Here is a 19,903-nt window from a genome sequence, read left to right as displayed (position 1 = left end):
GTTGATTACATTTAGGCTGTATTGGTACTGTAAACCAGTCCTTTCAGATACTGTACTTTTACATATTCACACAGAACTGTGCAAGAGTCCAATCATTTTTTTAAACTTATGTAGCAAGTTTTTTAGCTCTTTTTTGAGCTGCTCCCACAGCATGTTTCAATGATAAATATTCACTACAAATTTAGAAGTCTCCCTCTATAGACTACTTAAATACAGCAAAGATTGGCTTTTGCAGGAAACAAAGAGGTAATGATTAACTACTTTCTAAGATGATGAAACTACTGGGAGACGCATGGATAAGTGTAACTACACAAATGCGTCCTTTCCTCCTGCACACTCTGTGCCTCCCTTAGCCTACAATTAGCCATAAGTGACTAGAATAACCTCATGCTGAAGAGAATGAGTATCATTAACATTGAATTATGCATCACTCTCTAGTGACAAAATACAATTTTAAGATTAAAATAAAGATGTAGCTTTTCAGAATTCTAAATGTGACTACATAGTAGTACCATTTATGACACCGGAGTGTATTATACACTGCTGAAATAAATTAAAGGGACACTTTGAAAACCCATCAGATCTCAATGGGGACAATATCATGCTAGATGTTTATACTAATATGGACTGGGTAATGTGTTAGGAATAAAAGGATGCCACATCGTTTAATGGAAATAACAATTATCAACCTCCAGCGGGCTGAATTCAAAGACACCCCAAAAATCAAAGCGAAAACATGATGCAGCAGGCTAGTCCATTTTGCTGAAATTTCAATGCAGCAACTCAGAATGGTACTCAACAGTTTGTATGGCCCCCACATGCTTGTATGTATGCCTGACAACTTCGGGGCATGCTCCTAATGAGACTACAGGTGATGTCCTGGGTTATTTCCTCCCAGATCTGGACCGGGGCCATTACTAAGCTCCTGAACGGACTGAGTTGCAACCTGGAGGCGTGGGATGGACCGAAACATAATGTCCCAGGGTGTTCTATTGGATTTAGGTCAGGCAATCGTGGGGGCCATTCAATGGTATAAATTCCTTCATCCTCCAGGAACTGGCTGCATCTGCATACTCTCTCCACATGAGGTCAGGCATTTTTTTATGCACCGGGAGGAACCCAGAACCCACTGCAGCAGCGTAGGATCTGACAGTGGGTCCAAGGATTTCATCCTGATGCCAAATGGCAGTCAGAGTGCCATTGTCTAACCTGAAGAGGTATGTGCGTCCCTCAATGAATATGCCTCCCCAGACCATCCCTGGCCCACCACCAAACTGGTCCTGCTGAACGATGTTACAGGCAGCATAACATTCTCCACAGCTCCTCCAGACCCCTTCTTATCTGTCACATGTGCTCTGGGTCAACCTGCCCTCATCTGTGAAAAGCACAGTGCGCCAGTGGTGGACCTTCCAATTCTGGTGTTCAATGGTAAATGCCAATTGAACTCCATGGTGCCGGGCAGTAAGCACAGGGCCCATTAGAGGAAGTTGGGCCCTCAGGCCACCCTCATAAAGTCTGTTTGATCAGAAACATTCACACCAGTGGCCTGCTGGAGGTCATTTTGTGCAAGGAGGACAGGATAAGCTCTACCAGAGCCTTACAAAGGAGCAGACACCAGTTCTGCTGATGGGTTAAGGACCTTTTACGACCCTGTCCAGCTCTCCTAGAGTAACATCCCTGTCTCCTGGAATCTTCTCTATGCTCCTAACGACTGTGCTGTGAGACACATCAAACCTTCTGGCAATGGCACATACTGATGTGCCTGTGCCATCCTAGAGGAGTTGAACTGCTTGTGCAACCTCTATAGCAGCCAATTTCAATCTTGCCAACACAGGGGATCCCTTGCAATAACTTTTCAATCTCGTGGAACCCCTGCTAAAAATGACTATATGTACAACACTTGATACATTAGTGTGATGATCAGTGAGAATAATGCTGCTAACGCTTGTGGTCGTTAAGAAGAATTCTCCCCTTACAGATCGTTAAAAAGATGGTGTCAGTGGGAACTTATCTGAGAGGAAGAAATTGCTCAAGGAACCTCTAGCAACCTCGGGAGGAATCTGTGGGTTCTATTGAACTCTGGTTGAGAAACTCTGCTCTATAGGCTCCAGGTATCACCTGATGCTTCCAGTAGCAGCACTGACCCTATCCAAATGCAAAACTAGTGAAAAGATGAGTAGGGAAAAAATGTAAATTGCCTCCACCTGTAAAACCAATTCTGTTTTGGAGGTTGTCTGTGTTGCTCATCTAGTGCACCTGTTAATTTCATTAACACCAAAGCAGTTGAAACTGATTAACAACCCCCTCTGCTACTTAACTGACCAGATCAATATCCAAGAAGTTTAACTGACTTGATGCTATACTCTGATTAAAAAATGTAATCAGTGTATTTAAAGGGAAAGAAAACCCACCCCTTTAACAGTTTAAAAAATCAGTTACATTTCTGGCACATGCCAGGAATGTAACACTCCCATTGGTTGTGCTCTCAAACTGTCAAACCATCCAATGGCTGGGGTCATATCTGATCGTGTGCAAGACCATGGCAGTTGTAGATTAAACCAAGGTGGCAGCTTGGCTGAAATAAATAGGAGGGGTTACTTTCACTTTAAGTGACAAGAGCATTACACTTTAACTACTGGATAATCGTAAAATAAATTTGAGATTTAAGACTGTAGTGTGTTTTGATTGTCACTACATTTTCAGTTCTCATTTTCTGCTTTAAAGATTTTTGTTAGTAATGTAGTAATCAAGCTTTCATACCAAAGTGTATTTAAAATGACTTCAAGTCCATACATTGTTTTGCTCCTGGCAAAGTACCCATCCATGTGAAACAGATGTCACAAGTTGGACAGAAGTTGTTTTTCTTTGCAGGATTGCCAGAACATTTCAGAGTCCAAAATTAACAGAGTGAGCAGTGAAATAAAAGTAACAGCCACTAGTACTGAAAAATATATTTAATGAATGGCTAACATAGATAGCACCATAACCATTCTATACATATATGTGTATGTATTAATGACTATACATATATATGTATAGTACATATATACTATAATATATACATATACACACACACAAGGTCTTTAGCACCATTTATTATAACTATAAAGCTTTTAATAAAATGAAAACTTAATGGAAACATTCATGTCCACAAAGCAGGCGTCATCTCATGGATGAGAAAAAAAAAGCATAACAGTAACCAGAACTTATTCCCGTCCTTCGCAGACATGCTATACAAGAGGTTAGATTAGACTAGACAGTAAAGGCTTAAGTTCTGTTCCAAGAATGATCATGAAATCAAGTTAAATGATCTTTAGACAGTTTTTAAAGAACGGATCTAAGGAAAAGCTTTTCTGAAGCGGATCCGCTCATGTATCTCATAGGTGCTCAACCTGTTGCAGAACTACAGGTCCCATGAGGCACTGCAAGGCTGACAGGTACAAACATGACTCCCAAAGGCATGATGGGACTTGTAGTTTTGCAACAGCTGGAGGGCCACGCGATGAGCACCCATGATGTATCTAAATGTAACCTTTTACATGTTTCCTAATTTTCTATAAACTGGATATCTGCGAACAAGCTAATTATCGGGCTTCCTAGTCCAGACACCCAAGATACACTTTTATTCAAAACTATACAGAGAATAGACAGAGTACTCCACATAAAATGCATAAAAAAGCCTCATGGAGGTCATAGACTCCTCCGTCCTCACAGTCAGCGCAGACAGGGGAATCCCTCCGGCTGAGAAATTGTGCTCTCCTGGCAGGGGAACCTGTCCCCACCAAGAGAAGACCGTGATTATTGCTAGCAGCTATAGCAGCCGCTAAAGACAATCGAAAGTGAATCCAGCAGCCTGGTTGTACCCAAGTTGCTCAATCAACTTGGTACATTCAGCCTGCCCACACACATGGTTCAAATATCTGCCAGTTTACTGCAATCAGTGTTCTGAACTTCTCAATACAGTATTTGACAGTATAGTTTTTTTTTTTTTAAGTCTGAAGGTTTTAAGGTAAAAAAAACATTCTGTGCTCAAGGGTCAGTCCCGCCTAGTTCTTTGCACGAGCACAGTGGCTCTCCTGACTATTTCTCCTCACTGGGCAGGTTGATTGGCTCCTGCTGCTGTCTATCAAATTATGTGATGGAGTGGGGGATGGGGTGCAGCCGCCCTGTCTGTGTCAAGAACTGCTTTCTGTGGGGGGGAGCCAGGAGCACTGTCAGGAGACCCAAAAAGCTTTACAATCTCTTTAAACTTCTACCAGGGTTCCGACAGCACCACGATGCATATGTGTTTACAATAAATATGATCTAATAGTATAGATTAACTTCAGATAGTTTTAAATGTCCTGTACATACTAAGTTTCTCTGTGTACACGTGATTAAAGTGGAATACAACGCTAGAACTGACTCGGCTTAAAACTTCTGTCTCCCCCTTCTAACTCCTATAAGAATGGCCCAGTAAATGGAAGGATGCATATACTTGCCTATTCTCAGTGTGCTCTGGTCTGGTCATGTGTTCTCCTGATTTGCCATCTTCAGGGGGAGGTAAGAGCGCTGCCAACTGATGGAATGCCTGGGATGGTGACATCATCCATAACTGTACCATTGGGCATCTGTTGTTGGCTGTCCCTACTCTCTCCTGAAGCCAGCTGCTGGGAGCCAATCATATTACAGGACTGGAGCACCCTGAGAATAGGAAAGTATAAGCATCTTCCTCCTACAGGGTAGTTAGTATAGGTGTTAGATGGGGGGTGGGGAAAAATTTAGGCTTAGTTATTTCTAGCCTAGACTTCAATTTTAAATCGGATTTTGTTTATGGATATGTTAAAATAACACTGATTATTTTATCAGTTTAGATAATAATAGTTTAGCAGTGTGTTTTTTTTTTTTTTTCTTTTTTCATTTTTTAACATTAAAAGAGTTTCTTCAGCAAAGGGTACTGAACATTCCCTAAAGCCCCATACACACACGCAGATCGTCGTCATACAAATGTTCGTCTTTTCTCCCCGGGATGTCGGTGTCTGTTGAAAAGTGCAAAGACAGCACAAGGACAGCACAAGAATTTTGTCCGCAGACTTCAGCTGACTGCAGAAGTGATGTCATGTAATGGTTAACTTTCCCTGTGTTTTTTATTTTCTGAGCATGCCCAGTCTTGCAAATCTGCGGTCTGTCGGCTGATTTCTGTACTGACAGGCAAACAATTGCCCGTTCTGGTGTCCGCAGACAAAAATTTTCATGTTTGCAAGAAAGACTCTTGTCCGCGGATTGTGTGCAGACAGCTGTCGGAGGCACCATACTAACACGCATACAATCGGCAGATCTTTCGTCCGCCGACGTTTGTATGACGACGATCTGCGTGTGTGTATGGGGCTTTACTCACCAAAGAGTAAAGCCCCGTACACACGCACAGATTGTTGGCTGAAAATTGTCGGCCAACGTCCGATCGGCCGATTGTAGGCTTGTTAGTATGATGCTTCCGACAACCAACTGCGACTTTTCGGCCGAAAAAAATCTGGTGTGCATGCTATAAGATTTTTGTTGGCCAACAACAGAACGGCCGATTGTTCTTCAGTCAGTACAGATTTCGGCAGACAAAAATCAGAGGAGCAAGACTGGGCATGCTCAGAGAAGAAAAAACACACGGAAAGTAAACCAGCACATGACATCACTTCAGAAGTTGTTTTTTGTTGGCCAACAAAAGTCCAGTGCAAGTCTAGAGCACATTTCAACCAACAAACAACACTGGACAAAAGACGGCCGATCGGTCGGCCAACAATCTGTGCGTGTGTACAGGGCTTTAGTTGTATAGCAGAAGGGTAATTTTATGCTTGAAAGCCATAGACTGATTTCTAGAAAAGGTGTGGCTACAAATGCCTATTCTACTCTGAGGATCTCTAGCTTCAAGTGTATGGTGGTATTCCTCATTTCATGTACAGATAACACTTGGTTTACTGCATGGAAGTTGAGTCGTAGGCCATAAATCACCAAAAGGCCCAGTGGAAAACTGTACTTTCAAGGGAACTTTAACAAGGATATGCATGTCCAGAATGCTTAAGTCCACTTGTACTTAAGCAATGACTTTCTCTTTTGTTTTGAATTAGGCAAATCAAGTAAAAAACACAATTTTAATCAATTTCATTGTGCTGATGCATGAAAAATAAACAACATAAACATTGCATTTCTGTGAACCTAAAAATGTGCATTACTGAACTCAAAACTATGCAGATATCTCCTAAACCTGCATCAGCACAAAGAGGTGAACAGTTCCACTGGACAGTATTGGCCTTGAAATTGCCAAAGTGAAATTGAGTCTTTATAGGCAACAGCTGTACAATTTGTGCACATTAATTCTGTAAAAGCTAGTTTCCATAGTAAGCATTGCTGTTTAGTTATATTGCATCAAGTATATGTCAGCACATTGTATACATTGAAAAGCACCCTATCAAGGTAAATTTTTATGAAAAAAAAAAACAGCATGGACACGGTCACTGCTGATCCCGTTCTAAAAATGGCTGTTGCCTTACTACTAGGCCAACCCACTGGTTTTAATATCTTTGGAGCCACTGCCCTGGAACAAGTATACAGATAAGTGAAGACAGTTTATAATCAAAAGTCCTTCTCTGTATACTTGTCTTGCGTTTTGGGTCAACAGGGTTAAATTAAAGACAAATGGGCTATTCACTTTGGAAAGGAAGTTGCTCTTTGAGTGAGATGAAGCTCTTTCAACTTCAATCATGTGTAAAAATGCATTTTTTTAAAAAATTTCCTTGCAAATGATTGGTATACTTTGCAAGTGAAAATTCACCATATTCACTAAACTCTAGGTTCTAAATTCCCCTGTAAAGTGAATAACCTTATTTGCCTTAAGTAAATCAATCCCCAAGTACTGAAGCTAGAGGATCAATTTGAAAAACGGGCAGCAATTACTGAATAGGAAGTTAGTAAGGACAGCAATCTCAATCTGCTCCTCTGATTTAGACTATAATCCACTAATATGTTTGTGCATCCCGTCTAATAATCACCCCTCTTTACCAAATGCATGATGTACATGAGCAGGACTTTTGAACTGCAACATAGGTTTCAAATTGCAAACTATATCTTTAAATAAAAAAAGGTTAATTCATCCATCCAATTTGTTTTATTCTACATCTATCTTTGTTTTTAAGCAAATGAAAAATAGAAAGCTGTTTCCTTGTTATTTTTACTTTAAAAATGTACTCAAATGTGTTTGTGAATATGTCAGATCTTTACCAGCTAGAGTTTGAAGTTAATAAAAATCACTTTATAGTAGCACCAAGCTTGGCTTTCAACCACTCTCATGCCACAACGTTAGCATGTAATACTTTAAATATTTCAACTCAATGGGTTATGGTGTACACTATTACAGGAATCGGATGACCTTATTAAGCTCCAAGGTGCAATGGTTAAACTAAAGCACAGAAGAAGGTTTTTTTTCTTGCAGGATTTAAGTATTTCAGAGGTACAGTAAAAACAGTCTTTTTAGGTGGCCAGCTGCAGAAGGCAATCATCAGTTATGTGCATACCTACTTTGCTCCTATAATCCGATAACCTGCTTACTTGTAAACAATATATTTTCATGTTTTTGTACTCATCGTGTAGAACTGCTGAGCTCAGAAACAAGCCAAATTGTTTAGGGTGAACTTTTTAAATGTTATTTAAAATTGTGTGAAGGAATGCAGTACAAAGAAGGGCTGTCCTGAGAATACCACATGTCTGAAGTGGAGTAGTTGATTGCCTTCCAATAAATATAGAGTAGAACAACCTACAATGTAGGGATTGCATACTTCATTCAAAATCCAAATCTCATGACATGTAGGTAGCAGTGTATCAATTTTTATCTAAAGAAGTCTTGCACATTTTCTTTAAGTGCTTTCTTCCCTAAAATCTCCTGCACCCATGCTAAAGCAGTAGATGGCCTTCTCCAAGACTTTTGTTTCTGTGCTGCTTTGAGTTTTTAACCATGACATGAAGTTTATCCTTGAGAACAATCAGCATTGTTTCCATGTACCCAGAGACATATCTGTGCATACTTCAGTGGAGTAATTCTGATGGCAATATTGTAATCCTGCTGTTCTCCACCTACGTCCACCCACTGGTGACCAGAATAGATAGCAATGATTTTCCTGTTCCACTTCTTCCTATTTGGTTCTTTGAGACGGATGTAAATACCAGATCCGCTAGAGCCAGGTTCTGCATCGCAATACTGATAAAAAAGATCATTAGATTCCACTGAAACACTGCAAAACCGGTATACCAACTCCCCATGCCTGTCATCATCAAATCCTGAGAAATGTACTCTGCTCCCTGGCATTTTGTCAATTTCTGGACTAATACCAAGTTCCATAAACTTCTTCTTTTGAGCACGCTTTAATTCCAGAACTGCGTAGTCATAGTCAAGAGTCATGTTTTTTGATACCTCCTTTAACCAGCCTTTAGGAATCTGAATAGCTTTCACTCTTGTCCACTGGAAGGAAGGCTTGCCAGGGGTGGAGCCTTTTTCTTTTCCAGAACTTGTGAATTTTTGGTCTACATCTGCTGCTGATCTTTTTTGCATGGACTTTCTTCTTTGTTTTTTACCATCTTTTGTTGAACTAGCATCATCAGTGGTATCTCCTTTGTTTCTTCTTGATCCTCTATTTCTCTTGCCACCTCTCTTTGTCCTAATCTTAAGAATCCCAACACGTAATTTTTTGGAATTTTTAACATAATCAGTACCATCATGTACACAATGGGCAGCTGTTAGAACATGTTTTGGTGAAATAAGGATGCCACTGCAGCCAGAAGATAATTTAACTGCCGTATTAAAGGGGTAGTTGGTAATAAAATGTTTGTCTGATATACTGAACCTACTATCTGTACCGTAAACTTGTCTCTTTTTACGCATGCTATGTTTTGCTGATGCATTGCTTTCATGGAGACTTCCAGAAAACCAGGTTTGGAGGTTTACTTTTGTCATGGTGCGTGTACCATTGTCATACACACTTTCAAAAGACAAATAGTTTTCAAGATCACGCAGAGTAGGTGGTGGCAGTTTCTTCTGGCATTCAATACCACAGATTCCATGGAGTTCAAGATTTGGTTCTGCTTCAAACTTTGGGCTGCTGAGATGGACAACATCTGAAGTGACTATATGAGGTATTTCCTTGATGTGCCAAGTTATGCCCTCTTGATCTGAATCATCTGCTTTACTGGTGTTTGATAATACGATCAAGGAAAAAAGGAATACTAGATGCAGGCAATCCATTATGCCCCGAGCTCTAGATCTAGAAGAGAAATATAAATAAAGAGAAATCAATAAAAATAAAGTTTGCATGGGTTAAAAAAAATGTGTATGTGTGTGCACTAGATTGGGTAAAAGCATTGTGTTGACGATGCTCGTATCAACCATTATGATTCGCATGTAAAAATAAGACCTCTAATTCGTGACTATGGGCAACACTTTTTTTTTTTTCTATGATGCCCAAGACTGCTGATGGAAACTGGAGAAATGAATAGTAGGGTTTTTGTCTAATATCACCAGTCCTAGTTCATGCAGCATCTTTACAGTGCAGGTTTGGTAATGAAAACTATGGGGAAAATGCCCTGTATTCTCTTGCTCCAGTTTTCCTACAAATAGGTCCAGTATGACAAAAACATTTATGCCCCGTACACACGTGCAGATTATCTGAAGACTTTTGTCTGCAGACTTACCAAAACCATATAATATGAGGTCAAACCTAAACACTTTCATTTGTATGCAATCCGGCAGGCCCTTGCACTACATAGAAAAGGTAAGTCTGCAGACAAAAGTCTTCAGATAATCTGCACGTGTGTACGGGGCATTAGGCTGGGTTCACACAGGCAAATGTGATCGTCTCTCAATGGAGCCGGTTCGCACATGTCCAGGACGACCGTGGTCATGAACCCTTGGCCAGACATGTATGAATGGAACCTCAATGGAAGTTAGTAGCATGTTTGGAAAGAGGTTTTAAGGTTATCTCAAGTGGAAAAGTAATAGAAGGCCTTTTTTCATAAAACAGTGAATGCTACAAAATATATGTGTGTGTATATAATATACATTATAGAACCATGCTTTGAGGTTGGTTGGAGTTAACATAATATGATCACTTTTATATCAGTAAGCATAAAGGAATAATATGATCAGTAGTCCAGTAATGTCTTGTTCTATATGGTATAACCTTATTAGTTATCTAACATTGTAAAAGCCCTTTTGTGCATCTTCATTTTCACATAGTGCTCATGGGAATTTTAGAATGTTGGTACATGGGGTGAAACATTCCAGACTGTTCTCACTTCCCTGCTAATTCCAAATATTTTGCTCTGTGTAACTTTATCTTCACAGGCTCCCAAGCATATCACCTGCCACTGATTTTCAGAGGCTTCCAATTGGCTATTTTTCTTTTATAATGTACAGACACTAAAGGTGTAGCCAATGGTAAGGAGTCAATGAGCTATTTAAGAAGTCTCTGTACTGTAATGCAGTTTGTATGGAAGTAAGTAAATTACATTGCATCATCATTTTTTTGGAGGAAATCTGTGCTGAGAAAAAAAAAAAGCTCCTTGCTTGCTTGACTGTCATGTTCACCCAATTGTTATAATGCTTTCTGACACTTTATCCTGGAACAAGCTAGTCAGGAGTTCTGATGTCACTGCACTTGTGCTTGTACCAGTTCTATACCTTAGAATTGTGGTCACTGCTTCAGCATGACAGTATGACTTTTATTGTCATCCTTACTGTTGGGATAGGAATTGATGAAAGTCCCTCCATTGGAGGTCCACAGACAAAAACATATTAAAGTTTCTTTCACATCTGGGCATTGCAAACACTTGAAATATGCCATTTTATTTGAATGGCAATCCAAACACGGGTTAGCAGGCATGTAACAAAATGTGCAAAAAACGCACAATGCTCATGGTTCATGAGCCAATTCAATTGAATAGTGCCGCTCCAAAAATTTCTAAACGCAAATAAAGTGGCGTCGCTCAAGTGTGAATGAGGCCTTAATTTGAGTGGGGAAGGGTTAGACTTTCTGACAATGGGTCATTGATGGCCACTCCTTCCTGTCCCAGTGATGATTGTACCTTCCATTTCATGTGTTCACATTACAAGGACAGGAATTGAGGAAAATCTCTGTGATGGTGTCACAGATGGAAACACAGCATTTTATATCCTCTGAGAGATGAATGGTCTTATGGGAAGACCAAATACAGCGCTTGCTAATAGATGACTAGTGGATAGCGTTATCCGTACCAATCTCTATGGTAAGTGTATAGTTTGCGGTCCAAACTGACGCGTTTCGTTACCGCATAGCGTCATCACGTCACGTCTAGGTGGAACGCCAGCCCGCCACTCTGCGAGGAGGACGAGCAGCCCGCACCGCTAAACCACCAGTGATGTTTTAACCTTGCAAATTTTACCCGATTTATGGGAAATAAACTATTTCATACTTAATACTACTACACTATTTGGAGCTTTCTTTCTCCATTCATACCACATATTGGTCGATTACCCCGGAGCAAAAAGGAGCCATCAGCAGCCCATAGGACCACCAAAGGGGGAAACCTATTGAGCCCAGGGGGGCTTTCTAAGCGCGAATGGTTCTAATGCCATATGGCATATAGGACCCACTAGATCTGGTAAGTGATCCAATCTACTTACTCACACTGGCAGGAAATCGATGATACGGCCAATCACGCCTGAGCACTTTGCACCTTCAAATTTGAAGACTCACCTTCACTAAGGACTATTCTTGAGCACTAAAGTCACCATTTATTCTGGACTATTTATTATCCATATTTATTTTAATTATTGTTGATTGTACTTGCCTTAGATATACAGTTTTTACTCACCAGTCACATATGCACTACTTTGCACCTATTTAAAATACCTACTGGGATGTTTTGATGATTTATATGTATATTTATTTATTAATTTATTTGATACACAATGCTTGATTGATACTATACACTTACCATAGAGATTGGTAGGGATAACGCTATCCACTAGTCATCTATTAGCAAGCGCTGTATTTGGTCTTCCCATAAGACCATTCATCTCTCAGCATATCTTTATTGTACAGCAGCTGCATATTCATCCATCTACATTCAATTTTAGGCACATAGGTATCAGTACCTTTTATTCCATTTAGTCCCTTGGCACGAGGAATATACTCTGTATATATTTTTTTTATATTTTAAATCCTCTACTAAAAAAAAAAAAATAGGATAAAGTTGGGATTTAAAGTTAGGGTAGGGAGGTGAATTGTCATGTTACTGTAAGCTTGTAATGAGAGGGGCGCCATGACTACTGTTGCACAGCACCTTCTAAAAAAAAAAAATCCTATTTACCTGGCTGTTTTTCTGACCCACTGGGGGAGATTTACTATAATCTCTGCAGAATCTGCTGTAGCTGTGCATAGTAAACAATCACCTGCTAATTTCAGCTTGTTCAATCACATTTTGGCAATAAAACCTGGAAGTTCCGTTACTATGCACAGATTATGTGTTTTAGTTTCAGTAAATCCTCCCCGGGGTTGGTAATGTTTTCTAAAGCACTGACCTAGAACCAATATGAAGATGAAGAAAGTCAAAGGAAAGTCAGAAGCCTGATTTATGTGTGTGTGTTCCAGGGTAGTGAATCTAAGTGCTGAAGCAAGAGGTTCACATAAGGCATAAGGTAGCCAGCAATGTCAAGGGAGTCTACATTTTTCTCCTATGGCAGGCTTACTCTGTTAAAACCTGTATTGATAGAAACGCATAAAAGCTGCTGACCTTTCTAATAAAATAAAATAAATAAAAGTTGGTTATCTATCTTTCATTATTCTCCCCTTCTGCATAAAAGCCAGGCAACTGGCATTTTCACAAGGAGGTCAGAAAGTGGTAGCCCCCATCCTTTGCTCAAAAAAAGCTTTCTTTAGGCGTTAAAGTTAAGTGAATGGAATTTTATAACAAGCCTGATCTGCAGCCATCTGGAGGTGACCGCTAAATGCTGCCAGTATGGATACTGGTTCCCTGACTGTCACTTATCCAGAACAATTGTACAGATCAAGAGTTTTGTCTTTCCTGACACGCATGCTTGATCTCGTCAGTGACTCCAAAATAAGAGGCAGCGGGCAGTTCAACAATGGCAGCCTATATACACTATATTACCAAATCTATTGGGACACCTGACTTTACACGCACACAAACTTTAATGTGGCATCCCAGTCTTAGTCCGTAGGGTTCAATATTGAGTTGGCCCACCCTTTGCAGCTATAACAGCTTCAACTCTTCTGAGAAGGCTGTCCACAAGGCTTAGGAGGGTGTCTATGGGAATGTTTGACTATTCTACCAGAAGCACATTTGTGAGGTCAAACACTGATGTGGACAAGAAGGCCTGGCTTGCAGTCTCCACTTTAATTCATCCCAAAGGTGTTCTATCAGGTTGAGGTCAGGACTCTGTGCAGGCCAGTCAAGTTCCCCCACCCCAAACTCCCTTATCTATGTCTTTTTATGGACCTTGCTTTATTCACTGATCCTAATCATTTGGTGGAGGGGGGATTATGGTGTGGGGTTGTGTTTCAGGGGTTGGGGTTGGCCCCTTAGTTCCAAGGAAGGGAACTCTTAAGGTGTCAGCATATCAAGACATTTTGGACGTTTTCATGCTCCCAACTTTGTGGGAACAATTTGGGGATAGCCCCTTCCTGTTCCAACATGACTGCACACCAGTGCACAAAGCAAGGTCCATAAAGACATGGATGAGCGAGTTTTGGGGTGGATGAACTTGACTGGCCTGCACAAAGTCCTGACCTCAACCTGATAGAACACCTTTGGGGTAAATTAAAGTCAGGCCTTCTTGTCCACATCAGTGCCTGACCTCACAAATGCGCTTCTGGAAGAATGGTCAAACATTCTCGTGGACAGCCTTCCCAGAAGAGTTGAAGCTGTTAAAGCTGCAAAGGGTGGGCCAACTTAATGTTGAACCCTTTTGTTGTAATCTTTCAGATTGAGTAACTTCACTATACATGTAGCTAGAAAGGTCAGTTACGTCTTGATTTTTAGCTCTTTCAGTGTTTGTTTATATATCTTTAACAAAGTGAACCTGTGCCTAGACTATGGACAATAAAGTCTCAGGTTTGATTGTTAAAGTTAAAATTCAGAGAGTCTGCAGAAAGACATTTTTGCGATGTAACAAAATAAGGCAATACTATATTGTGTAAAAGAGGAACAATGTCCCTTTAATTATTTAAAGCAGTCCTGGTACTCCAGACAAGTGGCCATGCCTAGTCAGTAGAAGATCATATTCTTAGAATGATGTAATCAGTCTGCTGCAGACTTTGCCAAAAATGCGCTGTGTTAACTTAAGTTTACACTAGCCTCCTGCACACGGGCGAAATTGATCTGGTGTGTATAAACAAATTTTATACCTCCCAGATTATTTTCTTGTACCTGCCTTTACACAAATTTAGCCCTGGTTCACATCAATGCGACTTGACAGTTCAAAGTTGTATGACAAGTTGCATCCCAAAGAAAGCGTTCAAATCATTGCGACTCTGAAAAATGTTATTGCACTATTTCTGTGCAATTTCAGTGCGACTCGCATTGACACTTGTTAAATGAAGTTGCACAGACGTTAGCAAGCCCTACACGAAATTGCACTGCATTTAAGTTATGCTGAAGTAGTGAGACTTCAAAGTTGCACTGGTGAACCAGGGCTCAGAGTATATAATATGCTCCTGAACTTACAGAATTCTATATTCTCTAAATGCAAGTAACCTGAATGTACCTAAATGCAGGTAAGATCATATACATGTTTATGCACTTCGAAACGTCCAATAGATGCATGTATGTCATTGGCAGTGTAAATGATGCCTACATTCCCAGCAGATTACTACTACATCTTCCTACCAGCTCACAAGGTGAGGGGTAGTATCATGATATGACTGCACCATCCTTAGGTCACCATTGTAGTCCATGAAGTAGAAGCTGACCTTAAATGATTCCTAAACAGAGATGATGCAGACTTAAGCCCCGTACACACGTAGCGATTGTCGGCCGTAAATATTTGGCCGCCGAACGATCGGCCGATTGTCTGCTTGTTAGTATGATGCTTCCGACAACCGACAGCGACTTTTCGGCCGAACAGAATCTGTTGTGCAGGCATTAAAATTTTTGTTGGCCAACACCAGAACGGCCGATTGTTCTCCAGTCAGTACACAATTCGGCCGACAAACAGCCGATTAGCAAGACTGGGCATGCTCAGAAAAGAAAAAACACACGGAAAGTTAACCATCACATGGCATCACTTCTGCAGTCGGCTGTTGTTGGCAGACAAAATTCATGTGCAGTCTTTTGCAGTTTTCAGCCGACAGGACAGCACCGGACAAAAGACGGTCGATCGTTCGGCCGACATTCGGGACGTGTGTACGGGGCTTTACTGCAGAGAAAGCAAAATGAAGGCATTTTCTTGGGGAGTACCATGATCTCTGTGAGACGTAATACATGCCAATAGGTTTTACTTACACATTACTTAGCATGCATGCTCTTAATATAGGAACTTATAAGGGTAGGCAAGGGTTAAGTAATGTTGGGTGAAGTTTTAGGATTGAGTTAAAATCAGGATATAGGGCGTGTGTGATCACACTTAATTGTTTTACTTGTGTTTGCACAGAAATGTGTGTGCCAAGAATGATTATCTTCATACTCTTGGTGTCACAAAACAATTTGCTGTGGTCACAGAACATCTCTGTTCATTGTACTATTACTATTATTTATTAATATTGAATGTATTATTAAAATTATGATTACTATAGCACAGAATATCACTCCACTTTACACTAAGGAAACATTCTTCTTCAGCAGGTCTTCAGTGTGCTGACTAGGTGTAATATTCACTAAATCCACTAGAGGGCAGACAGGGCCAACTAAAGTAAAGTGAACCTAAAACATATTTAGAACCAAACAGTAGATTACTGAATTTATTGGTTGATTGGCAAGTGTTGGCGGAATTACAGCCAGGAGAAAACCTTTCTGGCATCTGCAAAAATAAATCTTGGCTTCTCTTGTTCCTCTGTGGAAGACATTGTCAGTGATGACCTAGATATATTATATGACATTGTTAAATTATAACACAGACGGTGAATTGATTCTGCCATGGCACTGTTCACTGCTTAATGGTTCGCACTTCTGCCTTGCAGCTCTGGGCTCCTTGGTTCAAATCCTGGCCAGGATACTATCTGCATGGAGTTTGTTTTTCCTGTGCTTGTGTGGGTTTCTTCTTGGTACTCTGGTTTCTGTTTCCACACTCCAAATACATGCTGGTAGGTTAATGAGCTCTTGTCTAAAGTGTTCCTATTATGTAGGTATACATGCATGTGAGCAAGGGTCCTTAGATTGCAAGCTGCCTAAGGGCCAGAACTGATAATATGTAAAGCTGACCATAAGCTTTAGGATTTTTCTTGTTCAGCCTCACAGGCTCATGGGGCCAACTAAGGCTGGCCATACACTATACAATTTTCTTGTTCAACTTTCCTTTAGATTTACCAAAACCATGTAATATAGGGTCAAACCTAAACACTTTCAATTTGTATGCAGTCAGGCAGGCCCTTGCACTACATAGATTAAGGTAAATCTAAAGGAAATTGAATAAGAAAATTGTATAGTGTATGGCCAGCCTAAGGCTTCAATTTTGGTCAGTTAATCAGGAGCCAGATGTAATACACTCCAAGTATCGACAGCTTAAAGGGTAAGTTCATTTGTTTCCAAATGCATATGAATACATAGCCCCTGAATGTGTATCCATCATAATGCTTGCAATGGCATTGGCCAGCACAGACACATGACCGCGCTGGCCAATGTGAAGTGCATTTGAGGCTTCTTCTGGTAAAGGGCCCTGGAAGAAAGGAGTGCTTCTCCTTAAGCCCCGTACACACGTACCGAATGTCGGCCGAACGATCGGCCGTCTTTTGTCCAGGGCTGTCGTGTCTGTTGAAAACTGCAAAAGACTGCACACGAATTTTGTCGGCCAACAACAGCCGACTGCAGAAGTGATGTCATGTGATGGTTAACTTTCCTTGTCTTTTTTCTTTTCTGAGCATGCCCAGTCTTGCTAATCTGCTGTCTGTCGGCCGAAATCTGTACTGACTGGCGAACAATCGGCCGTTCTGGTGACGGCTAACAAATATTTTAAAGTCTGCACGGCAGATTCTGTTCGTCCGAAAATGCGCTGTCGGCTGTCGGAAGCATCATACTAACAAGCCTACAATCGGCCGATCGTTCGGCGGCCGAATATTTACGGCCGACGATTGGTACGTGTGTACTGGGCTTTAGTCATTAGGTTGTGCTTGCCATTGTTGGGCATTATGATGGATACTCACTCTGGGACTGTGTATTACGGTGTATGGACTGCTACACCGGCAGCATGGGGCATCATGTCCGCCATGGTCCAGAAGGATGACCGGGATATTTGCAGTTAGTTTACCTTTTTATTTTTTGTGAAAAGGTGAACTTCCCTTTTAAATTGTCAGAGCTACATACTGTAAATGCCTGGAATAAATAAATACATGAAGCTGTCATTGTCCTTGTTCCAGCTCTGCAAGTTACCTAGTGTACATCATGTCCTCCAGCTATCCAGCCTTCACATATGGTAGACTTGGATCTCATCCGCTGCAATAAATAGAAATGTGTCCTATATAATTATTGTGGTCTATGAACAACACATTTTCTGAATCATTCACGTTGAGTGACCTCACAAGCTTAGTAAAGCTCCCCTGTGCCCTATGTTGATTTAATAGGTTACAGTCCTACTGACTGGGAACTGCAGTTTAATTCCAGCAATTAGCAGACAAAGACTGAGCAATATGGGAACCACATTTTTGGGTCAAATCCTAAAACTACAATATTGTTTTGTTTTCTAGCTCATTGATTTCAGGAATAAAGAATTGTAACCCTGTTAGTTTTGCAGTGGATCTAAGTTGTAGTGACTGGCTTCTGCTACCTTGCACTGTGCTGCCTGCTTCATCAAGGAAAAGAAATCCTTTGTCAGCAAAGTTCTTAGCTTAGGACAATGTATTCCTCTCACTTGTTTCCATTCTTGAGTTTGCACCAAGTGTAGCAGTGAAATCATACATTTACATGAACTTGCAGTTCTATGATTTGATGCTGTGATGAGCAAGAAGCTTCAAGGTATGATTGACCAAGCTGTCAGATCTGCAGCAGCAGCAAGTAAGGTGTAAGTTTTATGATGTAATGGATCACAGAGATTCTGCAGATATGTATGGGCTTACCTACTGATGCATGTGTGAACCCCAAGCTGTCAGATCTGCAACAGCAAATAAAATGCAGTGGCTGCACAATGAATAGGTGCAATGCAATGGTTGTAGTATTCAATGGATCAGAGATTCTAGATGGGATTACCTTCTGAAGAACAGGTGATCTCCCAGCTGTCAGATCTGCAGCAGCAAATAAAATGCACTGGCTGCACAATGAATATGTGCCATGCAATTGTTGTAGTATTCAATGGATCAGAGATTCTATATGGCATTACCTACTGAAGAATAGGTGATCTCCCACATGTCAGATTCTGCAGCAGCAAATAAAATGCAGTGGCTGCACAATTAATAGATGGCATGCAATGGTTGTAGTATTCAATGGATCAGAGATTCTATATGGCATTACCTAGTGAAGAATAAGTGATCTCCCAGCTTTCAGATCTGCAGCAGCAAATAAAATGCACTGGGTACACAATGAATAGATGGCATGCAATGGTTGTAGTATTCAATTGATCAGAGATTCTATATGGGATTATCTACTGAAGAATAGGTGATCTCATGGCTGTCAGATCTGCAGCAGCAAGTAAAGTGCAATGACTGCATAATAAATACATGGCATGTAGTAATTTTAAGATACAAAGGATTTCCAGATATTCTGGATGGGATTACTTGCTGAAGAATAGGTGAGCTCCCAGCTGTCAGTCAGACCTGCAGCAGCAAGTAAAGTGTACTGGCTGTACAATCAGTACATAGCATGTAGTAGTCTTAGAATACCAAGAATCAGAGATATTCTGCAGCTATCTGTGGGATTACCTACTAAAGAATAGGTGAAACCCCAGCTGTCAGATCTGCAGCAGCAAATAAAACACACTGGCTGCACAATGATTACATGGTATGCACTAGTTGTATTCTTCAATGTCTCAGAAATATTCTGCATGGGATTACCTGCTGAAGAATAAGTGAGCTCACAGCTGTCAGATCTGCAGCAGCAAGTAAAGTGCACAATGAATACATGGCATATAGTAATTTTAGGATACAATGAACCAGAGATATTCTGCATGGGATTACCTGGTGAAGAATAAGTGATCTCCCAGCTGTCCAGATCCTCATTCCCTCTGAATGCAGCTCAGGGATGGAAGCCTCCTCTGCACGAGGTACAGATGTCATCCAATCTTAGAGGTAGAAGCACAACTCTGAGCACCTCCAACTCATACAAGAGAGGGGAGGGGGAGCTAGAAATGAAAGGGGGTGGTAGAGGGGAGGGGGAGCTAGAAATGAAAGAGTGGGGTGGAACACATTCATGTGCAATCTTTAGGATAAGATAGAAAAAGACGTGTAAGGATAAAGCAGAGGAAACAAGGAGGGGAGAATGAAGTACCAGGTTAGGGTGGGCAGAGCACACAGTTTGTACAGAGGACCGATCTACAGCTCCGCTCTACCTCCTCACTGCCAGCAGGGGGTGCCAGAGAGCAGACGATGGGATGCATCTATAAGACAGTCTAGACATGTGGATGCTTCTGCCTGGAATTACTCCTAATTAATATTACCTGGCTGCAAATGAGGATTCTCTCAGGTTTTCAGGCTCGAGTCTTTGTATTTATCCACCCCCAGAGGCTATAATTACATATTAGTTTGCA

General features: G+C 40.9%; 1 protein-coding gene across 3 annotated transcripts; it reads right to left on the bottom strand.

The window, feature by feature from the left end:
- Positions 1 to 7,568: 7,568 nt before the first annotated feature.
- PRSS35 (serine protease 35) lies at positions 7,569 to 19,646 on the bottom strand. Of its 3 annotated transcripts, none has more exons than XM_082251773.1 (2): positions 19,335 to 19,646; positions 7,569 to 9,281 (listed from the first exon to the last, which is right to left on the bottom strand). In XM_082251773.1, exon 2 carries the CDS (start codon positions 9,260 to 9,262, stop codon positions 7,991 to 7,993), a length of 1,272 nt encoding a protein of 423 aa, XP_082107899.1. In that variant the 5' UTR covers positions 9,263 to 9,281; positions 19,335 to 19,646; the 3' UTR covers positions 7,569 to 7,990. The 3 variants fall into 3 exon arrangements, with proteins under 3 accessions (XP_082107899.1, XP_082107901.1, XP_082107900.1); XM_082251775.1 differs by lacking the exon at positions 19,335 to 19,646 and adding an exon at positions 18,542 to 18,560; XM_082251774.1 differs by lacking the exon at positions 19,335 to 19,646 and adding an exon at positions 18,412 to 18,478.
- Between the last annotated feature and the right edge of the window lie 257 nt (positions 19,647 to 19,903).

The sequence above is a fragment of the Pelophylax lessonae genome (assembly GCF_965119305.1).
Source record: "Pelophylax lessonae genome assembly, chromosome: 3".
Taxonomy (NCBI): Eukaryota; Metazoa; Chordata; class Amphibia; order Anura; family Ranidae; genus Pelophylax; species Pelophylax lessonae.
This window is presented reverse-complemented; position numbering and strand designations above follow the sequence as displayed.

What these genes read in the sequence shown, in the direction of transcription:
- PRSS35 (XM_082251773.1), bottom strand. Translation starts at nt 9,262, where the DNA reads ATGGATTGCCTGCATCTAGTATTCCTTTTTTCCTTGATCGTATTATCA.